The sequence below is a fragment of the Arachis ipaensis genome, chromosome B8 (assembly GCF_059453495.1).
Source record: "Arachis ipaensis isolate K30076 ecotype BB chromosome B8, ASM5945349v1, whole genome shotgun sequence".
Lineage (NCBI taxonomy): Eukaryota > Viridiplantae > Streptophyta > Magnoliopsida > Fabales > Fabaceae > Arachis > Arachis ipaensis.
In genome coordinates, this window is record NC_142443.1 from 6701407 (window position 1) to 6728961 (window position 27555).

The 27555-nt window shown below is 33.0% G+C and overlaps 4 protein-coding genes across 4 annotated transcripts; all 4 read right to left on the reverse strand.

Annotated features, from left to right (window-relative positions):
* Positions 1 to 1895: 1895 nt before the first annotated feature.
* LOC148547087 (uncharacterized) lies at positions 1896 to 3185 on the reverse strand. The gene is made up of 2 exons (XM_088495286.1): positions 2715 to 3185; positions 1896 to 2552 (listed from the first exon to the last, which is right to left on the reverse strand). The coding sequence occupies exons 1-2, from the start codon at positions 3183 to 3185 to the stop codon at positions 1896 to 1898; spliced, it is 1128 nt and encodes a 375-aa protein (XP_088351412.1).
* A 6664-nt stretch (positions 3186 to 9849) lies between these two features.
* LOC107610378 (aluminum-activated malate transporter 2-like) lies at positions 9850 to 12647 on the reverse strand. Its single transcript, XM_016312437.3, has 6 exons — positions 12362 to 12647; positions 11754 to 11894; positions 11357 to 11635; positions 11135 to 11238; positions 10687 to 10830; positions 9850 to 10377 (listed from the first exon to the last, which is right to left on the reverse strand). Exons 1-6 carry the CDS (start codon positions 12645 to 12647, stop codon positions 9850 to 9852), a joined length of 1482 nt encoding a protein of 493 aa, XP_016167923.1.
* A 3299-nt stretch (positions 12648 to 15946) lies between these two features.
* LOC107610377 (aluminum-activated malate transporter 2-like) lies at positions 15947 to 18799 on the reverse strand. The gene is made up of 6 exons (XM_021108086.2): positions 18526 to 18799; positions 18112 to 18258; positions 17740 to 18012; positions 17372 to 17478; positions 16593 to 16733; positions 15947 to 16360 (listed from the first exon to the last, which is right to left on the reverse strand). The coding sequence occupies exons 1-6, from the start codon at positions 18797 to 18799 to the stop codon at positions 15947 to 15949; spliced, it is 1356 nt and encodes a 451-aa protein (XP_020963745.2).
* Positions 18800 to 21272: 2473 nt separating this feature from the next.
* LOC110265216 (aluminum-activated malate transporter 2-like) lies at positions 21273 to 23536 on the reverse strand. Its single transcript, XM_088495287.1, has 6 exons — positions 23254 to 23536; positions 22999 to 23145; positions 22646 to 22918; positions 22034 to 22140; positions 21793 to 21936; positions 21273 to 21695 (listed from the first exon to the last, which is right to left on the reverse strand). The coding sequence occupies exons 1-6, from the start codon at positions 23534 to 23536 to the stop codon at positions 21273 to 21275; spliced, it is 1377 nt and encodes a 458-aa protein (XP_088351413.1).
* Between the last annotated feature and the right edge of the window lie 4019 nt (positions 23537 to 27555).

The window sequence follows — 27555 nt, forward strand, 5'->3', positions numbered from 1 at the left end:
CTGAATCTGCTTTGGCGGGAACCCGATCTCTTGAGGTGAATCTTGAATCTGCTGTTAAGGCTAACGCCAGGTACAGAGAAGAAGTGAAGTTGCTCCGAGAGCAGCTTTCAGCTGCCGAGTATAAGGCCAAGTCAACCGAAGAGAAGGCTAAGTCAGCCGAAGAGAAGGCCAAGGTTGCTGGCGACAAGCTGAAGGCCGCAGAGGAGAAAGTGAAAACCTCTGACGCTGCCGTGGCCCGGCTTACTGAGCGGGAGCTTACCCTGGAGAGTCAACTTAACTCTTTCCAAGGTCGGGTGGTTGAACTGGAGAAGGAGCGTGATAAGGCGCTTTCCTCGGTCAAGGCGGCTCAGGTTGAGACTGCTGAATTTAAGAAGAAGTATAAAGAGACCGTAAAACAGGGCAAGAATGCCATCCTGGTGACCGAGGAAGCTCTTAAAGCTCAAGTAAAGCTGCTGTCTCCCGACTTCGACACCTCGGCTGTTGGCGTTTTCAAGACTATCAAGGATGGCAAGATCATCGACATGCCGAAGAAGTGACTCGTCCTTGTAACTTGTATGCTTTTGTAACTTGTAACGTTCACAATCTTCGAACTGTTCGAATTTGTTTGCCGTTTAATCGGCTTGTGATAAACCGTTTGTTTCCCGCCTTGTCGGCGCTTACTTTCCTTTATTTTCTTTACCGTTTGGTTGGTATTAACTTATTTGTTCAAGAACGTTTTACCGCTTAGTTGGTAATTAGCAATGCTAGGTCATGGCTTTTGTCGTTTCGATAGCCACATGTTATGGCGTTTTCCTTTGTGGTGCCTGGGGTGATCAGTCCCGGTGTACCGTATCAGCTTGAGACCGTTTACTCGTCGTGGTGGCTTAATTAAGTAACAACGAATACGAGAAAGGAAAGAGATGACAAGTAGTATATAATTGGTAATAGTAAATGGCTCAAACGTAAAATGGTTTAAACGAATAAATGATAGCAAACATATGTCAAGGACAAGCAGTTCGTCATAAAGTGTTCTTACTAAGCCGGTGGGTTTGTTCTAGGAATAGAATCTTCTCAGATTGCCCGTATTCCACGTTCTCGAGACTTCTTTGCCGTCTAATCGCTCTAGCTTGTAGGCGCCATTGCCGATTACCTCTTTCACCCTGTAAGGCCCTTCCCAGTTTGTCGCCAGCTTTCCTTCCCCTGGTATCGGGAGCCCGATATCATTGCGCCTTAGGACCAGGTCGTTCCGTTCGAACTCTCTTTTGAGCACCTTGGTATTGTAGCGCAGGGGCATTCTTTGCTTTAGCGCTGTTTCTGATAAATGAGCCATCTCCCTGGATTCGTCCACCAAGTCCTTTTCCACGGCCTCTTTGACTCCTCCTAAGAGTAGTCACAAACTCGGCTCCCCGATTTCAACGGGAATTATTGCATCTACCCCATAGGTGAGCCCGAAAGGCGTTTTCCTAGTAGCCGATTATTGAGTTGTGTGGTAGGACCAGAGAACCGAGGCTTGTTCGTTTGCCCACGCCCCCTTCTTCTGGTCAAGTCGTTTTTTGAGGCCCTGCAAGATGACCTTGTTCGCGGCTTCAACTTGTCCGTTGGTTTGGGGGTGCTCAACTATTGAGAATTTTTGCTTTATGCCCAAACCGGCAAGGAATTCTCCGAATTTTTTATCAGTAAACTATGTCCCGTTATCTGAGATGACGACTTCCGGGATACCAAATCTTGCTATTACCTGTCTCCACATGAACTCCCGACAATTCACCGAGGATATGCTAGCCAACGGCTCAGCCTCTATCCACTTTGTATAATAATCAATGGCCACTATCAGGTACTTGACCTGCCCTGGCCCGACCGGAAAGGGTCCCAACAGATCGATTCCCTATTGTGAGAACGGTCGGGAAGCCGTCAGGAGGCTAAGTTCGGTTGCTGGTGCTTTGTGGAAGTTGGAATTCTCTTGGCATCTTTTGCACCTTCTCACGAATTCTGATGAGCTTTCTGGCTAGAGCCTTTCCTCCGATGTGGTGACTGCAGCATCCTTCGTGGACTTTCCTGAGGACGTAGTCTGTTTGGTCGGGACACAGACACTTCAGCAGTGGTTGGCTAAGCCCTTTCTTAAACAGCTGGCCCTGTATGATCGCATACTTAGCCGCTTCTCGCCTTATCGTCTTAGCCACCTTTTCGTCACTAGGGAGTTCGGCCTTTTCTAGGAAGTCGATGATCAGGTTCATCCAGGAGGGATTTGCCTGAGTCAGGTGTAAAGCTACTGCTGGTTCTTTTATTAAACCTTGAATGAGAGACCAGTTTCCCATCCCTGGTTTTGTACTCGCCAGTTTCGATAGGAGGTCTGCCCGTGTGTTCCTTTCTCTCGGCACGTGCTGGACCGTGACCTCCTCGAATTGCTTACTCAACTCTCTGACTTTTTTCAGGTATTTCTGTAATAGCGAGTCTCTGGCTTGGTAGGTCCCATTGATCTGAGAGGTCACAACCTGCGAGTCACTGTATATCTCTAGTCGGGTAGCTCCGACCTCTCTTGCTAGAGCCAGGCTGCCCAGCAGGGCCTCGTACTCTGCCTGATTGTTTGACACTGGAAACTCGAATTTGACCGACTACTCGTATCCAACTCCAGCTGGGTTTTCTAAGATTATTCATGCTCCTCCGAACGTTTGGTTGGATGCTCCGTCCACATGGAGCTTCCACCGTGTGTTCGGTGTCCCGGGCGGGTCCCCTGTTACCTCTACCAGGAAGTCATCCATGGCTTGAGCTTTGATCGCGTGCCTGGGTTCATACTGTAAGTTGTATTGGGAGAGTTCAATAGCCCAAGTCATCATTCTACCCGCCAGATCGGGTTTCTGGAGTACTTGTCGGATTGCCTGATCCGTTTTGACGACTACTTGGTGTCCTTGAAAGTACTGCCGCAACCTTCGCGACGAGGTCAGGACTGCATAAGCCACCTTCTCCAGCTTGCTATACCTTAGCTCCGCTCCTTGTAGTGCTTTACTCACGAAATATATTGGTTGTTGGGTTTTCCCCTCTTCTCGCACCAAGACCGCCGCCAAGGCCTCATCGGTTACTGCCAAATACAAGTATAGTGCTTCTCCATTTCTAGGCCTCGTGAGGACGGACGGCGCTGAGATTATCTCCTTAAACTGTTTGAAAGCCTCCTCACATACCGGAGTCCACTCGAACGCGATCCCCTTCTTCATCAGGTTAAAGAAAGGCTGAGCCTTGGCCACCGATGCGCCGAGGAATCAGGATAGTGTGGTGAGTCAGCCCGCCAACATTTGGACATCTTTCACACTTCCCGGGCTCTTCATCTGTAGGATTACTTCACACTTTTTTGGGTTGGCCTCCACCCCCCTTTGGGTTATCATGAACCCTAAGAATTTTCTGGCTTCGATAGCGACGGCACACTTCAACGGATTGAGCCTCATTCCGTGTCGACGAAGAGAAGTGAAGACATTCTCCAGGTCACCTATGAGGTCGTCGGCTTTGTCGGTCTTGACCAAGATATCGTCTACATACACCTCTACCATCTTGCCGATGAGGTCTCTAAAGCCCTTGTTCATCAGCCTTTGGTATGTGGCCCTTGCATTCTTCAGTCCGAACGGCATCACTTTGTAGCAGTATGTCCCTCCTGGCGTTATGAACGCCGTTTTCTCTTCGTCTGGCCGGTGCATCGGTATCTGATTATACCCCGAATAGGCATCCATGAAGCTCAGATACCGGTAACCCGCCGCTGCGTCAACAAGAGCATCGATGTTGGGTAGGGGGAAGGAGTCCTTTGGACATGCTTTGTTAAGGTCAGAGTAATCCATGCACATTCTCCATTTCCCACTGGACTTTTTAACCAGGACCACGTTTGACAACCAAGTCGCGTAGTCGAGTTCCCGAATGAAGCCTGCTTCTAGTAGGCTGGCCGTCTGTCTGGCCACCTCCGCTGCCCTTTCTTTGGACATTTTTCTCCTCTTTTGGGCGACTGGCTTTTCCTCTGGTCTCACGGCCAGATGGTGCGACATGAATTGGGGGTCTATGTCTGGCATGTCGGCCGAGGTCCAGGCGAACAAGTTGACGTTGGCCCTGATCATCTCCAGCAGGGGTCCTTTCAAGTCATGGGGTAAATTTCTGTTTACAAAGGTAAACTTCTCATCCGAGTCGCCGACCTTGAACTTTTCAAGGTCGCCCTCTGGTTCCGGCCTAGGTTTGTCATCAACTCTGGCGTCCAGGTCGGCGAGAAAAACACCGGATGCTTCTTTAGACTTCTTTCTCAGGGAGAGGCTGGCGTTGTCGCATGCGACCGCCGTCTCCAGGTCTCCCTTGATGGTCCCCACTGACCCATCATCAACAACAAACTTCATTAGCAGTAGCTTGGTGCAGATCACTGCCCCGAATTCGTTGATGGTCTTCCTCCCCAGGATGAGGTTGTAGGCCGTGGAGTCCCTTAAGACAACGAACTACGCCATTAGCGACCTCTTCCCCCTGCCTCCGCCGATGGAGACCGGGAGGGAAACTATGTCATTTGGCTTGATGAAGTTATCGCCTAGGCCTACTACGCCGTGTTGGTGGCCCCTCAAGTCGGCATCCTGTAGGCCCAGAGCATTGAATACATTGCGAAACATAATATTGGAGTCGGCCCTGTGTCCACCAGGATCCGCTTTACTAGGCCGGTGCCCACTCTGGCTGTGATCACCATCGGCGGGTTCTTCGCAACCTCGTCAAACCATTGATCTTCGGGGCCGAATGATATTAAGGGTACCCTTCGGGAGAGCAGCGTTGGGCCAGAGGACATAGCTAAGACTTTGGTGTCCTTCTTGCTAGCTGATTTCGATCTGGGAGGGACGTCTCTTCCGATCACCACATTTACCACAGTGAGGCCACGCTCACTGTCCTCCTCGGCTTCCTGTCTTTGCCTCACGGTGCGACTTTTGTCCTCGGCTGATCGGTCCCGGTCCCTCCTCCTTGGTTCCCTTATAAGGTGGGAGAAGTCAGCCAATTTTCCTTCTCGGATGGCTTGTTCCAGGGCGTCTTTCAGGTCGAAACAGTGTTAGGTCTTGTGGCCATAGCCCTTGTGGTAATCACAATAGAGGTTTTTGTTTTCTCCCGTCTTGTCCTTGAGTTGTCGTGGCTTCGACAAGATGCCCTTGTCGGTGATCTGTTGATAGACCTCAACGATTGGGGCCGCTAGGGGGTGTAGTTTGTGAACTTTCCAACACGGGGAAAGGGCTTGAAAGTCTTGGCTGACCCTCCGTCTCTGGAGTGTTCCTTAGACCTCTCCCCGCCGCCGGACGGGCGGGCATTAGAATATGCAGGCTGTCGTTTATTGGCTGCCATGACCTGGCTTACTTCTTCGTCATTGATATATTCCCTGGCCACGTTCTAGATTTCCTGCATCGTCCAGACGGGCTTGGTGGTAAGGTGTTTTCTGAAATCCTCATTTAGTAGCCCGTTGGTTAAACACAAGCTGGCCACCGAATCGGTTAGGCCATCAATCTCCAGGCACTCATCATTGAATCTATCCAGGTACTTCCTGGTTGGCTCGCTGGCTCGTTGAGTCACTCCTAGCAGGTTAATCGGGTGTTTTGCTTTAGCGATACGCGTGGTGAACTGGGCCAAGAAGGCGCGACTGATGTCGGCAAACGTGGTTATTGAACCCTGGGGGAGGGAATTAAACCTGCGAATTGCTGGCCCAGCTAAGGTTACTGGGAAAGCCCGACACCTTATCTCATCGCCTACCCCTTCCACGTTCATCCTGGCCTCAAAGGCCGTTAGATGTTCCTGGGGATCTTGAGTACCATCGTACCTCATATCTGTCGGCTTATCACAGTGCTTCGGCAGCCGTACTCCGAGGATCGAGTGGTAGAAAGAGGTCACCCCCATGACCACCAGTTGCCGGGTTCTCCTCGATCTCTCCCTACTATGCTCTTTGTTAGGCCGGCTTCTGCCTGCCCTTTCTCTGTGGTGTTCTTGTTGTGGTTGGCACGTTCTTCCTCGTTCTCTGTCGCCTTCCCAGTCTTCCTCTTTGGTATCTCTTGTTGGTGATCGGGTATAGACCAAAGGATCTCGTCGTCTCCTTGGCGCCTCTCTGCTTTCCTGGCTTTCTGATTCTATCCGGGGGCTCAGAGTGTGCCTAGAGTGACTTCTTCGGAGACTCCTTTCTCCTCTTTGAGTGGATCGGAAACACTCTTGACTAGGAGTAGGCTGACGACTTTCACGGTTGGCTACTTCTCGCTCTAAGTTCTGAACCCTATGGCGCGGCTCTTGTATTATTCTGGCGCTGTCACTGCCTGTTCCTCCAAAGGGTCGTCCCTCGGGATGCCGCGGGGGGGATCCGGCGCCCTCGCGAGTGGGAGCTCCGACGGCTACCCTTCTGCTTCTGGGATCCATTCCCTCCCCGCGGGGCCCGGCTTTGCCGTTAGCCCCACCAGGAACCAAAACAAAGTCCATATCGGCAAGGTCCCCACAGACGGCGCCAATATTCGATTGGTCGGTTACCGGACGGTCTTGGGTGTGAAGATGGGTCCCTGCCTCGGCTTGGGTCCTGGGGACGAGTAGTGTGAGTGGCCGACTTCCCAAGTTCTTCGCGAGTTGAGGGGGTGCCACCTGCAAGGACACTCCGACGCTCAAGTCAGTCCGTGTGCAAGTGGCGGAGAGAAAAAGTTATGATGACGTACCTTGGAGGAGGGGTAGGACCCTCCCCTTATATACCCTGTCAGTAGGGTGGGCCCCACGAGGGGAGACCTCCTTCCAGGAAGCTTCGTTTCCCACAGTTGTCATGCAGCTGATAATAAGGGTGCGTGTCCGAGTCGCAGACCGAGCGGATTCGACCCGACTGCACGGATCGGTCTGCTCATGGGCCGGGACGGCCATTGTGCTCAGCTAAGTTGGGCCGTAAGTCTGTAACATATATTATGTATTATGTATATTAATTATAAAACTTTTTAATAAAATAATCATTATCTGAATAATTAAATTGGTCGTGGTAAAATAATTAAATTTACAATAAATGAACAATTAAATTTATTTATAATAATATAATAAAAAATTATAAAGAATTAAATACGTATATTTATATGTTATAGTTAATTAGTGGTTAAATTTTAGTATATAAGTAACATAATTAAATTAAAAATAATGTTATATATCTAAATTTTTTTTATGAACTAAATTCAACCAAATTAAATAATAAAATTTAAAATAATACTAACTATAACTAATTTTTATTATATTAGACTAATTTAATTATACTTAATTAACAAAAAATTTGAATGCGTAGCATTATTTTTAAATTAAATAACTTGTCACATACATGAGAATTAGTAAAGAAATTAAAACTTTATGTGCTTAGTGGTTGTCGTAATTATGAGAATTGTAATAAGCGTTGTGGACTTGTGGTCTTAGATTTTTACAATCTTCCAAACGCTGTTTTTTTTTATGACAAGCTAAGTGATGAGGACTGTAGTTAATGCCCCACTTTCTCATGTAGTTTTAAAGTTTTCTGTTAAATCCATCTAATAAAACTACCAACTTTGTAAGTGGAAGGGAAAAAAAAGACCTGATTTAATTTGTGGCTGAAAGCACATACTAAAAAAAAAAAAATCAATATTGTCAGCTTTCAATTTAGAATTTTCTTACCTGCCGCAGGGATTTTCTTGAAGAAGAAGAAGCACTAATTCATTGATATGAGCAGCTATTGGTCGTTATATGTAACTTATAAACATATTAAATTGAATAAGAATGCATGCATAGTTAGGAGAAAAGCTTAGCTGGCACGTTTGACATACATGTTATTATATATATGATTTAATCTAAATAAAGTGCGCAAACTATTTTGCATGAGATATATTGACGCACGCCGCTGACTGCTTAGATTCAACTCAGTCAACTTTTTATTTGACCCCTGCCCCTTAACCTTAAAAGAATATACTCCATCTCTTCATTCCTAATTCCTTTTACCTACTAACATATACCGAAAGTGAGTTACTACTTATTCGTGAACTAGTTATGATTCAACCCATTAACAGAGTTTATGAGTTTATACGTCAAATTTGAATTCGAATTTATACATTATATATTTTATATATTTATATTTTTTATTTTTAATTTTTAATTGATAGCTCATGAATATTTTTTAATAAATTTATTTAAATTATACCACAAAAAAATATTTTATTCTATACAAAATAATTTAAAAAATGGCTTAAAAGATGTTAGAAGTACTATAAAAATTTGTAATGTCCTAATGACTTAGGACATTAAAGAAATACTCCACATAGCCACTAATAATTTAGAAATTAAAAAAAAAATATTTTTATAATGTATTTACCTAAATCACTAGAATATTACAAACTTTTATAGTATTCATAACATCTTTTAAGCTATTTTTTAAAATTATTTTGTATAGAATAAAATATATTTTTTAATTATTTTGTATAGAATAAAATATTTTCTTTCATTTCTAAATTATTATTGACTAAGTAGAATATTTTATTTAAAATTTGAGTACATGCATGTATTTACCTAAGTTATTATAACATTACAAATTTTTATAGTACTCCTAACATTTTTAAGCCTTTTTTTTAAATTATTTTGCATAGGATAAAATATTTTTTGTAGTATAATTTAAAAAAATTTATTAAAAAAATTTATTAAAAAATATTCATGAACTATTAAAAATGGACAGAAAAGTATTGTATGGAATTCGAATTGATAGCTCATTAAAGAAGTCTCGTAATTAAATATTTTGTTAGCTTTTTTTTAACGTATGAAATAAAATATATATTTTTTTAATTTTTAAATTATTAATTTTTTTAATAAATTTTTTAATAAAATTTTTTTAATAAATTATTAATTTTTTAACAGCATAATTCGAATTATACCATGAATTACTGTGTGTATAATTCGAATCAAGCTGGTTCGAATTAGTCTGTGCGTGTGTTTGTGTGTAATTCGAATTAGTGTGTGCATGTGTTTGTGTATAATTCGAACCAAGTTGGTTCGAATTATGTAGAAATAGAATTCGAACTAAGCTGATTCGAACTACATATAAACGTTGGTAGAGGCTTATTTACGTAAATTATTTTCTCTCTTACTTATTTCTGTTTTTTACCCTAGATTGAAAGTGAATAATAAATCTAATTAAATTATAGAAGAGAACAATATATATACACACACATTAATGTTTGGTATAAAATTTTATAATCATATTTTATATATAATTTTAATAAAGAGTATAAACTATAATTGATAAATAATATATATATATATATATATATATATATATATATATATATATATATAATCTTTTATACATAAATTATTATTTATTTATATAAAATTATAAATTGTTAATAAATTGAATCATAAGCCAAATTTAATTTTAGTGAATGGAGTTCAAATTTTACTTCGACACTTCCTCCCTTACCTACTATTAGTAACGAGAAACAAAGGTAGTGCATATACATATATAGAGGTAATTAATGTATGTACTATCCCAGTATATATAGCAGTGTGAAGTTTTAATTTGTTTGATCAACGTTATCGTATGGAACTTTGTATTTGCCATGTCATGTGTTGCATATATACCTACCTTGCTTCGTTGAAACTTGAAAATATAATAGTGAAGTAGAGTAGTAATGCGTCAACCATAAATGTAAAGCAAATTATACTTAAATTGATAAAGGAATCTTTAATTAATCTATACGAATTAAATTAGATAAAGATCAAAATATCATTGATATATAATATAAGTATACATATCTCGTATTTGTATATATAAAGAACTATATATATAATACAATAATGTTACAACTTTTTTATGAATGAAAGAATAATTAAACTCTTATACTGTATTTAATTAGTTAATTAAATTGATTACTGAACAATCACTTCTATGGTTGAACTCCTATTTTGTTTCGGCGAACATATTGAAGACTCATGAATTCTGTTGTTGTGATGATGTGGCATTTTGTCACGAGGGAAAAACCGTTTCATAATCCCTTCACGAAGCAAAGGTAACGGTCTTGTTCTCGTAGCTTTTGTTTGATCTTCATGAACATTATTATTATGACTCTTGAAATGTGCCAAGGATGCTAATTCATCAACTTGTTCCGAAATTCTTTCAATGCTAATCACAACATCCATTAGGAGTGAAGCCATTGCAGCAATTGCCACTACCTCTAGTAGATTAACCTCTACTACTCCTCCTGAGAGATTTGATTTTAACATAGTGCTTAGGGATTCAATTGCCTCTTTGGCATTTGCAATGTGAGCCTTATAATTTGTTTTTGATAAGCATTTCATTGATTTAATTGATAAAGATAACTCCTTCAAAGCCTTCCCGGATTCTAAGCAAATGTGTTGGCATGTATCCTTAATTTTGTTCCTTAGTTCATGTGTAATCTACATACAAAAAATCAACATGTATATGTTAGAAAGTAAGCTATATATATTAATTAATTTTATTCGAGGATTTATATAATGAGAAATAATTAATAATAAGAGAAATGCTAGGGGGCAGCAATTTTTGTGATTTGTAGCCATCAAATAGCCATCAAGATGATTTTAATGGTGTGAGATTGGTGTAAGATTTCATCCAATAGCTCACTTTTCTTTGCTAGTTACATGCTGATCAGAATTTAACAAAGTTGCTGGTCTCCTAGACTTTTCCTAATAATAATGCATGGTAGAATGAAGTGCTCTATTACATACTTGGATCTTAGACTTAATGTGGTAATCTAGGGCTTCAATTTTGTAAGCACATTGCCTCGTTGAGTTTCCAACTTTCAAGTATTGCTTCCATGGATGATTGAATTGAAACTTGCCATGTCGAGGTTCCCATGAAGCCAAATTAGCCTACAAGACAATAAGGATTGCACTTGTTGGTAAGTTTATGTATTTGACGTTTTTTCTTATTAATGTAATAATAAATTATTGACTATGTTACGTATATACTAAAATTAGTTATTAAAGTAATCATTAATATAAAATATATGTTGAAAATAAATTAAATTATACATGTATTTATATATAAATACATTGATAACTAATTTTAATAATTGATTTTAATTTGGTGTACGAATAATATTTTGCTAAATCATTATATGTTAGTTTATACGCATTAAACTAAAATAAAAGCAAACTTGGGATTTAATTTTACCATGTTTTCTTCCTTTGTTTTTGAATTAAGAACACTTTCATATTCCTCAGCAAATGATTTCTCATTCTTCTCCTCCGATACATTAAAGGAGTCATTGATGAACCCTACAAAGAAATAAAGTTTTATCTTTTAGTTAATTTCCTTACATAGAATTTAAAATAATCACCATATATATAATATCACAATTAATTAATATAGATGTTTAAATAGATATGTATATACCTTCTAAGAAATCGCCTATCTTTTCTATGTTTTTAGCAACGGAATTATGAAGATCCTCTCCTATCCACACCGGAAATATGCAAGCGGATACAATCATAGACAAAATGCTTCCAATGATAATTGTGAATAGTCTCTTGCAAGATAATTCTAGTGTTTCACTCTCATCATTTCTATAACCGGATATAGATACAAGACTGAAGGTTAATATGAAAATTGAGAATCCATAATCATATTTTGCTTTCACTCCAGGGATACACCTAATATATGTCATCACCGCACCTGTAACACAACAATAATAATAAATTAATGATAATGTATAGATGATGAATTCTTTAATTAATCAATAAATTCATACATTATATTATATTATATTATTTTTAATTAATTAATTTGGTACCTATGATGAAGAGAAAAATTGCCAATAGTATTGGCTGATTTGTCTTTCCAGGCAAAGTTGCTAGTTGTTGAACTCCAAAACCTAGAAAACCACCTAGCAATGTTGCTGCCATTCTATTTAGTCCTTTTCCAAGAGTTGCTCCTGAAATAAATGGAAAATTGAATTAATTAAGTAAGTCATGCTTATTAGAAGTTTAGACTATAGATATATATAAATCTAAAAAACATTTTTTTATTTAATTTGTATCGAAAATATTATTTACATCTAAAAGTCAGTTATTAAATCAGTCAATATATAAATATATATTTAATTTATTATTGTAATTAAATATTTTTTAAATATTGTCTTTTTATTCGGTCTTTAAAAAAAATAAAAAATAAGTAATTTTTTATTTTTTAAATAATTGATACGTGAAATGAGTATTTAAATTAATTAAATAATAATAAATTCTTAAAAAATTGATAAAACTGAATTTTAAAAAATAAATAGTATTTTTTTAATTTATTTTTAATAAATATTTAGTATTTTAAGATGATAGTTGAATTTGTATGTATAATAATGATGATGTAATGATAACGAAAGGTGAAGACATATATATAGGTACTTACCAACAGAAAATTCCATGACAACAACGACCGTCATAATAGCCCACAATGCATTGACACCAAAGCTATCATAAAGAGCTTGGACATAGAAGAACATGGAGACCAATGTGAGTGCAAATCCTACTTTGAGAGAATGAGTAATCCTTCTAGGATCATCTTGCCCCGATTTCTTTATTTTCTTTGCAACATTTGTAGCTTTCTTGCATGATTTCTTGGGCAATTGTCTAAGCCATTGACAAGCACAAGAGAAATATGTTGCATTTTCTTGAGATGTTATAGGAGAAGCCATTGCATATGATGAGAGTGTATATTACTAATTGTGATTAAGGGCATAAGGTTGGGTATTTATAAGGTTATTAATGAGTGCATATGGCTGCTGATAAAAACAAATAGTTATCAGGCTTGACTCAAATGAAATTAGTGCGTGCGCATTTTCTTTATGTTGCTTCCGTGATATTGCAATGCTTTTTCCACCACTATTCAGACTTTGATACTCACTACAATTCTTAATTACTTTTGCTTCTCTTTCTTTTCATTGCGCTTCTTATTTTTATATATATTATTACTAGTTTTTCAGATAAACAACTTGTACTTATTTTTTGCATGTATGTGTATGTTTTTATTGGTGGAAACAATCATTTCTTAATTGGATGTAATTATTTGAGTCACAAAATTTTTTTCTTGTAAATTCTAAGATAATTGCATCATTTGCATGCCTATGTATGTATGGCTTAAATTAAATAATATAAGACATTTCATTATAACACAATTTCTTGCTAACACATGCGCATGTTTGTTAGTATCGAGATAATTATAATGGGGTAATGTTTTTGTTTACTATGGTGATTAATTAATAATTTAATGTTACTTTTAGTAGTTTTTCTTTATTACATTTCTAACGTGTTAAATTTTTTTTATAGATTTTTTTCTTTTATTGGTCTTGTGTTAAAATTATAAGGATTGAACTCTTAATTTTTAAGTTACAAAGATTCTAATACTATATCATAAAATTACTTATAAATAAAAGGAGAGACATAATAAATAGTTATAGTTGTAACATTTTTAAAAAGTTAGAGGATAAATTATTTTTGTTTTGTATTACCGAATGATATAAATCAGTTATATACATATTTTTAATACACAAAGTAATCACATCTTTAACAATTCAACTTATAGTTAAATTTTAGACAAAAAAATTATCTTTGAAGCATGAATTAATTTTTTCTAAAATTATATATTTATGAAGTTTTATACTTCTATAGAAGAAGAAATAATGTGATAAGTTTAATTCTTAAACTGATTGAGAAAAGTCGTAAAGTGTAACTTAATCAAGGGTATGAGATGGGTAATAGTAATTTAGAAAAGTTTTAAAGAATAATAATTTATTAAAGAATATACATATATTTATATGATGAATTTTATCATACCTTCTTTAAAATTATCCCTTATGATATATATATTGAAAGTGATTCACTATATGAGTTTTATGAAGTGGAAGAAATCTTTACGAATGCAATTGATACACTTGAAGGTAGAGGAGAGCTTATGGTTCGTGATGACAGATGTCATAAAGATATTTAAAAAGATTTTTCAGATCCTCAAGTCATAAACACAGTTAAAGACATTGTTGTTGATGATGTAAAATACAAGTTTTAAGAGATGGTAGATTCGGATCCTCATGAGATTAAAAAGATTGTTGTCGATGAGATAGAGATCAAGTTGAATTGAATTGTAGACAACAATAAGATTTGCAAGATGAGGTGACAATTATGTACAAGAATTTAATCACTTTCATGAGACACAAGTTTTGCGAATAGTGAATTCCGAGGATGTTATCACCATACAAAAGAGGGTGGAGGAGGCACAGTAGATATACGCTGAGGTTGTGAGAAGTTCTCCATATCTCGGTAGCACAAATGTTGTCACGTGCAACGAGCTGAATACGTATACACCTTGTTAATGGGTTTATGAGTTTCCCGCAAAGAGATTTCTCCGGCAGTGACAACCACCACTACCACCATAAACTGGTGGTGCTAAACTAAATTTAAATAATCACAAAAGAGAAAAAAAAGATAAAAAACATATACCTAAGTATTATAGTTAATATTTAATTTAATTGTAATTATAAACACTATATATATTACACGGGATAATTTACTTTTTATTTTAGAGATGACATAGTAGCATTCACCTATTTATATTATTATTACAGATCAAAAGTATTTTGTTTATAGAGTAATATATAGTATATGAAAGAAACGCAGTCCAATCAGAATTTGTAAAAATTTAACAGTAGTTGTTGAGAATTCAGTTTATGCATGCATTATTATTTAAAAAAAAAAATACAAAAAGGTTCTTTAACCCTTAGGATAACTAACTATAATGAACTGTATAGTAATAATACATTTGAAAGGTCAATGAGGAGAAGCAAAGTTTCCTACCTAATAGAATTGATTTGACTTTAAGCATATGTGTACCCTTGATATTATACCTATACAATAGGATTACCAATACCACTACTCAACTTTTAAAAAAAGGCAAAATGGAACATAATTATTAGTGTTGAAGAAGTATTAACATCGCACTTCCACTACCAATATAAAAAGGCATTTCTACAGTATATTATAGAATTTACGGTAATGTAAAAAATAAAATAAAAAATTATTATATTTAATTTAATTTTTATATTTCTATATATAGAATATTTATAATTAAACACTTATTATATATAAATGATTTAATTAATTTAATGATAATTAAAAAATATAAAAATAAAATAAATATATACTATTTTTAAATTAATTTTTTTTATTTTTTTTTAAATATTTTGTAGCATTTAAGGATGATGGCTACATATATGAATTTGAATCTTAAACTTTGAATTCAACAAGCCTTCTCATGGCTGTTTCTATTGAATTGAATAACAATTTGCAAAAATGACACAAGTGAAAAAGAGCCTTTATTTTAATTAATTAATTAATTAAATGGGCTAGCAGACCGAAAAGAAACAAGTTGCGGACAAAGCAACCAACAACAATTAAACAATGTCTTAAACAAAATAAGAACATATGTATGCATAGATAAATAAACACATAATTAAATCACATGCCTTCTTTTTTTTTTTTTTTTTTAAATATATATAGTACATGAAAGTGGCGGCTTGATTTCCTGAGCAGCTAGAAAACAAGTTAATAATAAGGTAATGAACTTGGACATACATGATTAAAGCATTGAATAAAGTAAGAGTATTAAATAGGAGCTGTCACATGCTTAGAGAATAATGAGAATATGGAGGTGGTGGGCTGGTGGCTAGCAACCTCGTATGCGCGCGTTTTTTTTTTTGGTTATATGGATAATTTGGGCCAACATATAAGGTTGGGCTGAATCTTTTTGGAACAGCAGAGTAATTAGGCCCATAAAGAACAAAAAATCAACAAAAAAAGAAGCTGCAGATTCTGGAAAATTGTTATCATTTAATTAATCTGGAAATACAATATATAGTTCTTATCACATTTTGATCCAACACAAGTTCCATATTAACTGATCGATTAATTCCCATAATGAGAAAGTAAAATGCTACAAGAGAGGCTAGTTGATTGTAATAACATGATGAACTCCAATATTTTTCTCTTGAAGATCATGAGGAGGAGAATTTGGGTAATTTGGTGCAACTTTGCTGTCTTTGTTCTTGAATTTTGCTTGCACGGATAATTCATGTACTGACTCAGCGATTTTCTCGGTGCAAGAAACCACGTCAAGCAGCAAATAAGTCACAGTCATAATAGGAATATCCTCAAACAGATTGGTCCCTTCCCATAACCCTGATTTCAGAATGGACTTGAGGTTCATTGAAACAAGCTTAGATTTCTCAATGCTAGGGTTTGCAGCACATGGTGGAATCGTTTTTTGGATTGACACTGATAATTCCTTCAGAGATTTTCCTGTTTCTTTGCTTATTTGGATGCATGTCTCTTGCACTTTGTTTTTTATTTCTGACGGGGTCTGTATAAAAGGTCAACGTTATTTGAAGATTAATCACATTTAAGAAGTTTATTATAATTTAATAAAGGAGGAAACTCAGGTGCAATCAACTTCACGTGAAGTTGATACCTGAGAGCTGTTAAATTATTTGACTAATTTTTTATCTAACGGCTCTTAGATATTAACTTCACATGAAGTCGACCTCACCTGAATTTTCACCTTTAATAAAACTAAATGAGAATCCAATTGGTACCTTGGTAGAATCAAGGAAGCCAGTAAGAGAATCAATGAGGCAGGCACATTGCCTTAATAAGCTTCCAATCTTCAAATATTGTTTCCAAGGGTGACCATATCTGAAAGGACCATGGCACGGTTCCCACCTTGCAAAATTCGCCTTCAAAATATATATCCATATAATAATAAAGTAAATCATTACATTAATAATAAAGTAGTCAATTTCGTAAGTCTAAAATAACAAGAATAGCAAACAAAATATACTTTTAAGAGTCGGTTTTGATTCAACCGATTAATCGAAAATTAAGTATTAAATTTGTCTAATTTATGATAAATATCGATTATTATCATTGATTCAATAAAAAGTCGATTAAAAAAATCCATTAACTGATTAAAATATTCTCGTTTAGCGATTAAGGATATAAAAAATATTTTTATTACAAATATTTTAAACCTCTAACTTTATTGATTTGGCAACTGACTCAATTTTTAAAAAGTTAGACGAAAAGATAGAGTGAATATCTTACCTGACCCTTGATAATTAACTCGAAAGGACTACGAGACTTTTGATAAAAAAATATCTAACTTAGTTTTTGATTTTTTTTGGGACTGATTAGTTCTTGTGCCAAAAATTTTTTTTAATACAGAACTAATCAGTCCCATAAAAATAAAACTCAAGAGTCAAATTAGATATTTTTTTTTGTCAAAAATTTCATTGTCTTTCAAAATAATTGTCAGAGACTGTTTAAAATTTTTTCTCTGAAAAGATATAATTGATTAATTCTCCAATATCCTTACCAAGCTTTCTTCGGTAAGCTTTGAATTGAGAACACTTTTATATGCTTGAAGGTTTGACTTATTGGAACCTTCGCCCTCTGATGTTCCAAAACATTCATCTCCAAAACCTGCAGTATAACAGGCCATCTATTTCATATCATACACAACATATAATTTAAAATAACTTTACTTAAAATTGGATAATACTATATATATAGAAATTAAAGTATTTCAAGTGTTTTAATATTTTATATGTTCTACTAATTTAGTCATTAATCTCAATTAGATTTAATCTAAGCATAATTAAGATCAATAGCTAAAGTCACTGAACATTTGAAATACTAAAACATTTGGAATATAATGCTTTCAATATTATATATACTAAGTACCTTGAATAGAGTCTCCTAGTTTTTGAAGATTCTTTGATACTAACTTGTGAAGATCTTCACCTGCCCATATGGGGTACACAATAATGGAAACCAATATCCACACTAAAACACCTGTGAAAATTGTGATTACTCGTCTCTTTGCTATGTCTAATAAATCTTCGTCTCGGTAGCTAGGTAGAGATACTATGCAGAATGTCAAGATAAACACTAAAAACCCATAATCATATCTTGCTTTAATTTGAGGTACAAATCGCATATATGTCATTGTCGCAACTGCATTCATTTATTCAAATTTCATATTAGTCAAATAATTTTAATAATTAATTACTATAATATTCAATTGAACAGGCAAATTTTTTATATATATCTTACCTATGATAAAAATTAGGGTTCCAAGAAATACTGACCCCACAATATGTCCTCCCATTATTGAATCAACCAAGTAATAACATCCAAGTCCTAGAGCACTAGCCAAAACTGTTGCTAAACCTCTATTGAAACATTTAGCAAGTGTTGCCCCTGCATGTGTCACGCATATATAAGACTTAGTTAATTATTATTAAACTAGAAAACAATTCTCCAAATAAATTAAAAATTTAATTTTGATGCATATATTTAATTACGTAATTTCACATCAGCAAAAATAACTATATTTTATATTAATGACGTGAATGATTATCCAAAAGAATAAATATGATTGCACGACTATATAAAACGTTTTACACTGTTAGTGTATCAAAATTAAACTCACACATTAAATGAACAAGTTTAATTAAATGAACTTGCCTACGGAAAATTCTGAGACAAGGATGACGGTTATAATTATCCACATGGGGTTTTTATCAAAACAAACGAAAAGAGATTTAACAAAGTAAAATGCAGAAACTGTGGTGATGGAAAGTGCAACTTTGAAAGAATGAATAAGCCTTCTAGGATCATCTTCTGCCGGTTTCTTCAGCTGCAACATCACACCAACCATCTTAGCAACAAACCGTTGCCAAAACGTGACATTATTATTATTATTGTTGGTATCTGCTATAACTTGAGATGATGATGCCATCATCAGTTAGTTGCAGCCGAAATTGGACACACAAGTCCAACCCCAAAATGTTTTGAATTATTATTGTGCTTTGTGTGTTGTGTTTGAATGTAATGTAAGAACGTAACATTGTCCTATTTATAAGAGAAGTTTTGTTGACCAATGAACCCAAAAGGATTATAATAATCAACACTTCTATGTTTTCAATCCATTATACATTCAATGCATTAAGAATAGATAAAAAAAATCACGATTTTTTTAATTTTATCCAATAATATTCGTATAATTCTTTTTTAATCATTTTTAAGATATTTTTTTTGCTAAGAATTTTTTCCAATACCTTAAAATATTGGTTAACTAAATTCCTATTAATCAAATTTTTTGTTTCATTGTGTTCTTGTATCTGACAGACTAACCAGTATTTTATAAGGATATTTGTTAATATTATTAATGTAAATTTATTTTTATTGAAATATATGGTACTCAATTTTTATTTTTTCCCATGCATGAATTGAATAAGAAGTTTTAAAAATTTTAAAGGCAAATAACAAGTGATTGATCCATTTGGCAGAAAGGTAGACGAAAATCGGTATTTGCACTAAAGTTATATGTTTTTTCAACAATGCTAGGAAGTAAGAGGTACCAACTAAAAACCAGCAAAATGTTTCTGGATGAATCCAAAATATCTAGCTAGGTGGATGATATTTATGCTAGGTATTAGAATGTTTCTTCTACTAAGTATCAGAATATTTCTTTTTCATACTAAATGAATGTTCTTTTATATATTTTATAAATTTTTTTATATACTAAGAATCGAAATTGTTAGAAGTTCCGTGATCTCCACCCCTATTTCTCCAACGTATCGTTCAGAATTTTAATTTGGGGTAGAAAGCAATTAATATCAAATATTATAAATTAAAAACAAATAAAATTAATTAAATATAATTATAAATTAGTTAAGTTGTTTACTTTTTGGTTGATCACCTTTTAGTTCTATATATATATATATATATATATATATATATATATATATATTTAATTGATAATCTATCTTATAAAAAAAGATCAACGCAAAGGACACACATTATGACCCAAAATTTAAAAAAAAATAAAAGAATCTCCATTAGCGTATGGCTTGGGAGTGTGTTGACCAATGTAGGCCAACGTGTAAAACTATGTGTTATGAAAACAAATTATTGATTAATTGTCCAATAATCAAAGTGATTTAAATTGGACCACCAATTTAACCCCTTCTCTTTCCTTGTCTGAATAATGACATTGAAAGATGCTTGTTTTTAGATTAATTAAAGAAGTTTATATTTTTAGGGACGGAATAATCCTCCTGGGATCTGTCACTTTTGGGCAACAAAATAGGTTAAATTTATCCAACCAATTCGATTATCCGTTTAAATAGACAAATCTTTGTTTAAAAATTTAAATATTTTTTAATTTTAAATTAGATAAATTGAATATGATTAATCTGAAAAAATAATAGATTAAACAAGTCGGTCTATAGACTAAACAAGCCGTTTATTTATTTTTTTATATTTTTTAAAAATATCACTTTTTCTTAAATTTGAAATACAATAAAATTTAAGAATACCTCATGCAGACAGATATCACACGTCAATAAAAAGCTGGTCGCAATGTCTAATTGACTTAGGCTTGTGTTTTGATGCAATATTTTGGCACCACATTTTTGGTTACATTATCGCAGCAATTTTACTCACTTTGGGCACTGAAATAAACTCTTTAATTTTTTTTTTCTGCGTTTGTTTATAGATACTAAACACTTAGACAAAAACATAAAATTATATTTGATAGATAAAATATAAACAAAAATATTAAAATATTAATAAAACACATAATTTATTTTTTAGCTTTTTTATTATTTTTATCAAATTTTTTATAATTATATATTTCTTTAAATTTTTATATGAAAAAATAAGAATAAAATAAATTTTTATAATTTACTCTAATTTATCATAAAACAAAATATAAGAATATTAATTTTTATGTCTTTGTTTTTAATATCTTATTCTTATTATTCTGTCTTATTCTATTTATAGAATAAAATATAATTTTTTAAAACAATAAAATATTAGGCCATAAATCACAAAAAAAAAAAAAAATTAGTTGAGTTAATTCAGAAAAAAAAATGACAAAAGAAGCTGAAGATTCTGAAAAATTGTTCTCAATCAATTAATCTAAAAATTAAATACGAATATAGTTGTTATTCACAATGATTTCAGTAAATGATGAAAAACATTGAATATGTAAATTAAATAAACAATTTTACATAAACATCTGGTCATCCAAAATAAGTCTTAAGAAAGAGTAGCCAAAATATAAGCATCAGTTTTTTTTTTGTGCAAATTTTGATCCAAGACAAGTTCCCTATTAATAAGTTTATTTCTATTTTACAAACCCACATTTAACAGATTGATTAATTTATTGTTAACTAAGGATTTATTGTATGTTAACACAAGGGAGGCTAGTTGATTGTAATAACATGATGAACACCAATGTTCTTCTCTTGGTCCCCATGGCACGGTTCATCAAGATGAGGAGGACAATTTGGATAATTTGGTGCAACTTTATTGTCTTTTTTCTTGAATTTTCCTTGGATGGATAATTCATGTATTGACTCAGCGAGTTTCTCAGTGCAAGAAACCACATCAAACAGCAAATAAATCACAATCATAAGAGGAATATTGGTTCCTTCCCATAACCCTGATTTGAGAATGGACTTGAGGTTCATTGCAACAATCTTAGATTTCTCAATGCTAGGGTTTGCAGCATATGATGGTGAAATCTTTTTTTGGATTGACACTGATAATTCCTTTAGAGATTTTCCTGTTTCTTTGCTTATTTGGATGCATGCCTCTTCCACTTTCCTTTTTGTTTCTGATGGAGTCTATATATATAAAACGTAAACATTTCAAATTATTTTTACAATGTCAACTAATCACATTTAAAAAGTTTATTTTTCTTACTAATTGTAATTTTAGTACCTTGCTGGTATAATCAAGGAAGCCAATAAGAGAATCAATGAGGTAGGCACATTGCCTTAATAAGCTTCCAATTTTCAAATATTGTTTCCAAGGGTGACCATATCTGAAAGGACCATGGCACGGTTCCCACCTTGCAAAATTCACCTTCAAAATATATAATCATATAATAATAAATCAAATTATTACGTTACTATATAATAAAGTTGTTAATAATTTCGTCAGTCTAGAATATTATTCTTACCAAGCTTTCTTCAATTTGCTTTGAATTAAGAACACTTTTATATGCTTGAAGCTTTGACTTATTAGATTCTTCACCATCTGATGTCCCAAAATATTCATCTCCAAATCCTGCAATATAAATTTGTATTCCATTAGGAAAATATCCCAGCTATTTCATATAATACACAACATATAATATAAAATGAATTTAATCGCTCTCTTAAACCTTATAATTTTACTAAATTTTTTATTAATTAAGTTTTTATACTTTTTTTTCTTTTTAATTAGGTCTCTACATACTTTTAATTTTATAATGAAGTCTTTTTTGTGTCAAAAAACGTTAAAATTAACAAAATATTTCTTCTAAAATACATACAGTAAAAAATTTAGTTAGATTTTTAATTATGAATACGTTTAATTTACGAAGAAACATTTAGTTAACTTTAATATTTTTTACACTAAAAATGACATAATTTTAAAATTAAAAGTAATGATAGAAATTCAATTGAAAAAAAATATCTATAAACCTAATTACAAACTTGGTAAAATTATAAGGACCAATAGAATAATTCAACCTATAAAATATTAACTTCATTTAAAATCGAATGATATTATATCTACTAGATAGAAGTACCTTCAATAGAATCTCCTAATTTGTGAAGATTCTTTGACACTAGCTTGTGAAGATCATCACCTCCCCATATGGGGTATACAAAAATGCACACCGATACAGAAATTAAAACACCTGCGAAAATTGTGATCACTCGTTTCTTCACTGTATCTAGTAAATCTTCGTCTCGATAGCTAGGTACAGATACCATGCAGAATGTTAAGATAAACACTAAGAATCCATAATCATATCTTGCTTTCACTTGAGATAAAAACCGCATATATGTCACTCCTGCAACTGCATATATTCAATTTTCGCATTAATCAAACAATTTTAACTTACATAGTATATAATATTCAATTGATAAGGTATATTACCTATGATAAAAATTAGGGTTCCTAGAAGTAATGGCTCCACAATGTGCCCTCCCATTATTGAATTAACCAAGTGATAACATCCAAGTCCAAGAGGACTAGCCAAAACCGTTGCCAAACCTCTATTGAAACATTTAGCAAGTGTTGCCCCTGCATGTGTCACGCATATATATATATAAGACTTGGTTAATATATTATTGAACTAGAAAACAATTCTCCAAATACATTGAATGAACAAGTTTAATTAAACGAACTTGCCTACGGAAAATTCTGAGACAAGGATGACGGTGATAATTATCCACATGGGATTTGAATCAAAAGCATCATAGAGAGGTTTAACATAGTAAAATGCAGAAACTAAGGTGATGGAAAGTGCAACTTTGAAAGAATGAATGAGCCTTCTAGGATCATCTTCTCCCGGTTTCTTCAGCTGCAACATCACACTAACCACCTTAGCAATAATCTTGCTAAAAACGTTAACCAAGCATTGCCAAAACGTGACATTATTAATGGTATCTTCTATAAGTTCAGATGATGCCATCAGTAGCCAAAAGTGGACACACGGTTCCACCAGAAAATGTTGTGAATCAAATAAGAGGAGTTTGTGTGTGGTTGTGTTTGAATGTAATGTAAGAACGCAAATTCTATGATATAATGTCGTCCTATTTATAAGAGGAGTTTTGTTGACTAATGTAAACAAAAGGATTTTAATATTCAACACTTCTCTCTGTTTTCAATCCATTGGATGCATTGCTTACTTTAAAAATAAAAAAATTGCGTTTTTCTGAAAATGTTAAGGATATCATATATCCTACATATTTTTAATATAAAAAAATATATTTTTATGAGTAATGCTACATGAAATTTAAAATGAACTCTCAAAATCAATTATTAGTATAAAATATAAATTAAAATATAAAATATATATTAAAAATAAATTAAAATAAATATATTTATACGTAAATATATGATTGACTAATTTTAATATATAAGTAGTATTTTTTATCTTTTATACATTAAGTGCATGATGAATGACAAATTAAAAATATCACAGATTTTTTATTTTTTTATTTTTATCCAATATTTGAATAATGAGTTTTAACTAATTTTTAAGAGATTTTGTTTTTCTAAGACGATTTTGTTAATAAAATTCATATTTATAAATTTTTTAGTTTATTGTGTTCTTGTATCTCACTAATAAATATTTATATGAATATTTGTTAAGATTATTAATGTAAATTTATTTTTTTATAGTACAACTTTTTTTTTCCAATGCATGAATTGAATAAAAAGTTTTAAAAATTTTCTCTCTTATATTTATCCTAATTAACAGTAGTATAAATCCTTTTAGAGTTGGTAAGCTCTTAACAGGTTATTATTATGTGTGTGTTTAACTGTTTATTGAAGGTATCATTAAAGGCCGCAATTAGAACTGTCACTAACTAGGTGATATTATTAAAGTCAGAGTTAGTGAATAAATTCAAAACAAAAATGATTAAATGTATAGTACTGTAACTTGTTTATCCCTATACGAAAGTATTAATTAACATATTTTATTGATGAGTATGAATTAAGTATTTAGATTAGGATTAACTACTGTTCTTTAATTTCTGGGGGTGCGGTATCGTATTCATACTTGCATGTAGGTATGTGTATTGCTACTGTGGATTGTGTCAACTTGCATCCTTATTAATTAGCGGTAAAAACTCAGATGCAAATTAAAATCACGTAAAATTAATAGTTGAGAATTATTAAATAATTTAATAAATTTAATTAAATTATTATTTAATAATTATTTTAGTTATCAACTTCACATGAAATTAACTAAAATTCCACCTTATTAGAATTACATATTTAAGCATGCGTTGAAATATTTTGTAGACGTAGCCAATTTTGTTTTTTTACTTATTTGAAGGAGGCCAAAATGTGGCTCCGTACGAAACCATAATCTACCGTAACTCACCACTGGGTTTAAAGCCGTCATGTGATCTTTCCCTTTCAACTTATTGTTCTATATTTGTATTTGTATTGTTCTATATTTGTATTGTTATTGTTCTATATTTGTATTTGTATTGTTATATAATTAAGTTGTTAAAATTTAAGTATATTTTTTTTTTTGGTGACTAAATTTAAGTATATTTGATTTTTAACAATTATATTTTATACACATAAAAATTATTAATTAACAAAATCAATCATTTATATGCAATGCATTTTAAAGTATATATTAGTTGATTTGGTGTTTCATTTATTTTTAAATATTTATTTCTGTATGTAATAAAAGAATTATATATATGACAATTTTGATATCAAATTAAATTTTATTTATCATCAATCAAATTTAAGCTTAAAACGAAGAAAATAATGAAACTATTTTGATCATTTTTTTACAAGGAAAATTTAAATTGTTTATTTTGAATTAGACAAAATATCTCATACAAATACTTAATAATTTTAAACTTATTTTTATTAATATTTAAGCAAAACAATTTAATTTAATAAAATTAAAATACTCATAAAGAATATTTTTCCACTTCCAAGCCAAGTATTTTATCCAAATTTTAGTAAAAACAATGTACCAAAGTTGCGTTTGGTTTTAAACAATTTCTCTCTCTTCTGACTTTAGTTGTATTTATTAGCATTTAATCTTGCTAACTTGTGCAGCAAAAATCTTTTGGTGCTAATAAATAGCATAGCCGCCATTGTTATAAACTTATCTGGAGTGGATAGTTTTCATTTTCCGTTGGCTTCTTCTAATATTTAGCTGGCACTGGCTTAAGGATTTTGCTGTTATTACTAGTCTATTAATAAAAAAATCATCCACAAACACGTGCTTTATAGAATCATCCCTCTAAATACGTTACACTTGAGAATGCTAATTAAGAAATTAATTTAATGTGTTTCGATGAATTATCCCGCTTTACACTATTTTATTAAAACCGAATTAGTAATCGAACCGATTAAATTATTGAATAATCGAATTATTGATTTAACCAATAAATTATAGATTAAACAGATTAATTTAGTCATAATTAAATAATTATATAAAATTTTATTATTATTTTTATAATAAGTGTTTTTTTAATTTTATTTTTATATTTTAATAATTTATTATATTATTATATATTATATATAAGTATTTATTAAAAAAATATATTGTGATGAATAATTTTTTTTTATTTTTTTAATTTGTATATAATTAAAAATATAATTAATTTAATATTTAAGAATGAGTGATAAAAATTAAAATGAAATTAAATTAGTAATGAAAATGTTATAAGTAAGGTTGGGAAAATCGGTCCAATAAATGAATTGGTAAGGCGACTGGTTCATTGATTTAATGATCTAATTGAGGTTCAACTGATTTAATTAAATATTAAATAAAATTATTAAAAATTATATATATAATTTTAAATATATAAATTTAACCATTTTTAACCTAATAAAATTTAAAATTTTACAATTTCACATAATAACTATAACTTTATTGAATGAAACAAATTTTATTATTTCATTCACTAATAACTATTAAAATATCAAAGCATAGCATTTTCGATGTATAATAAACCAGCATTAATATATGAAAGCATATAACCAATTTGGGATTATTGGACATCATTAAAATTAACACACAAAATTAGAAAATCAAAAACCAACAACAATATTATTATAACAAAATATAACAAATAAAGAATAATAAAAAATTAATAAAATCTCAGCAATTCAAAATCAGTGATCTAACCCATCAACTCAATTAGTATTATTAACAACAAATCAACAGTACAAAACAAGCAAAAAATCAAAATCAAATTCAAGAAACAGTGCTTAATGCTGAATGCTAACTAGAAGAAGGGACAGAGAGACATCAGAAAACTAGCAACAATATTATTATGCAATCTCAATAACTCAGAATAATCAGAAATTAACAAAATCTCAGCAACTTAGAATCAGTGAACTAACCCAACAACTCAATCAGTATTATTAACAACAGACCAATAGTACAAAACAAACAAAAACAAATTCAAGAAGTAGTGTTTAATGTTGACCAGAGGAAGGGGCAGAGAGATAGAGAGCGAGCTTGACGGCGACAAAGAGAGAGTTCGACGACAACAGTGAGGAGAAGAAAGAGTTCGACGACAACAGCGAGGAGAAGAGAGAGCTCGACGGCGGCGAGGAGAATAGAGAGCTCGATGGCGACGGCGAGGAGAAGAGAGAGCTTGAAAACGACGACGACAGAATCTTCAACCCTACTTCCCATGACGAGACGACGCCGACGACGCTGACGAACACAGAGAGAGAGCTCGACGATGACAACGACGCAGTGCTGCGGTGCTATGGAGGTTGCGATGGGCGGTGGCTGTGGTCTACGGGACTGGGGGCCTAGGGTTTTTTCTTTGTCCTTTCAATTTTCAAAGAGGAGAGGAGAGGAGATGAGTAGGGCCTGGGAGGACTAGGTTGCTTTTCGGGTAGTCATTTAGGGTTTTTTTTTTCATAAAAGTCAAAACGACGCTGTTTTGGAGGGCTTCACTAAACCGAAAGACCTCTAAAATATCGGCCGAT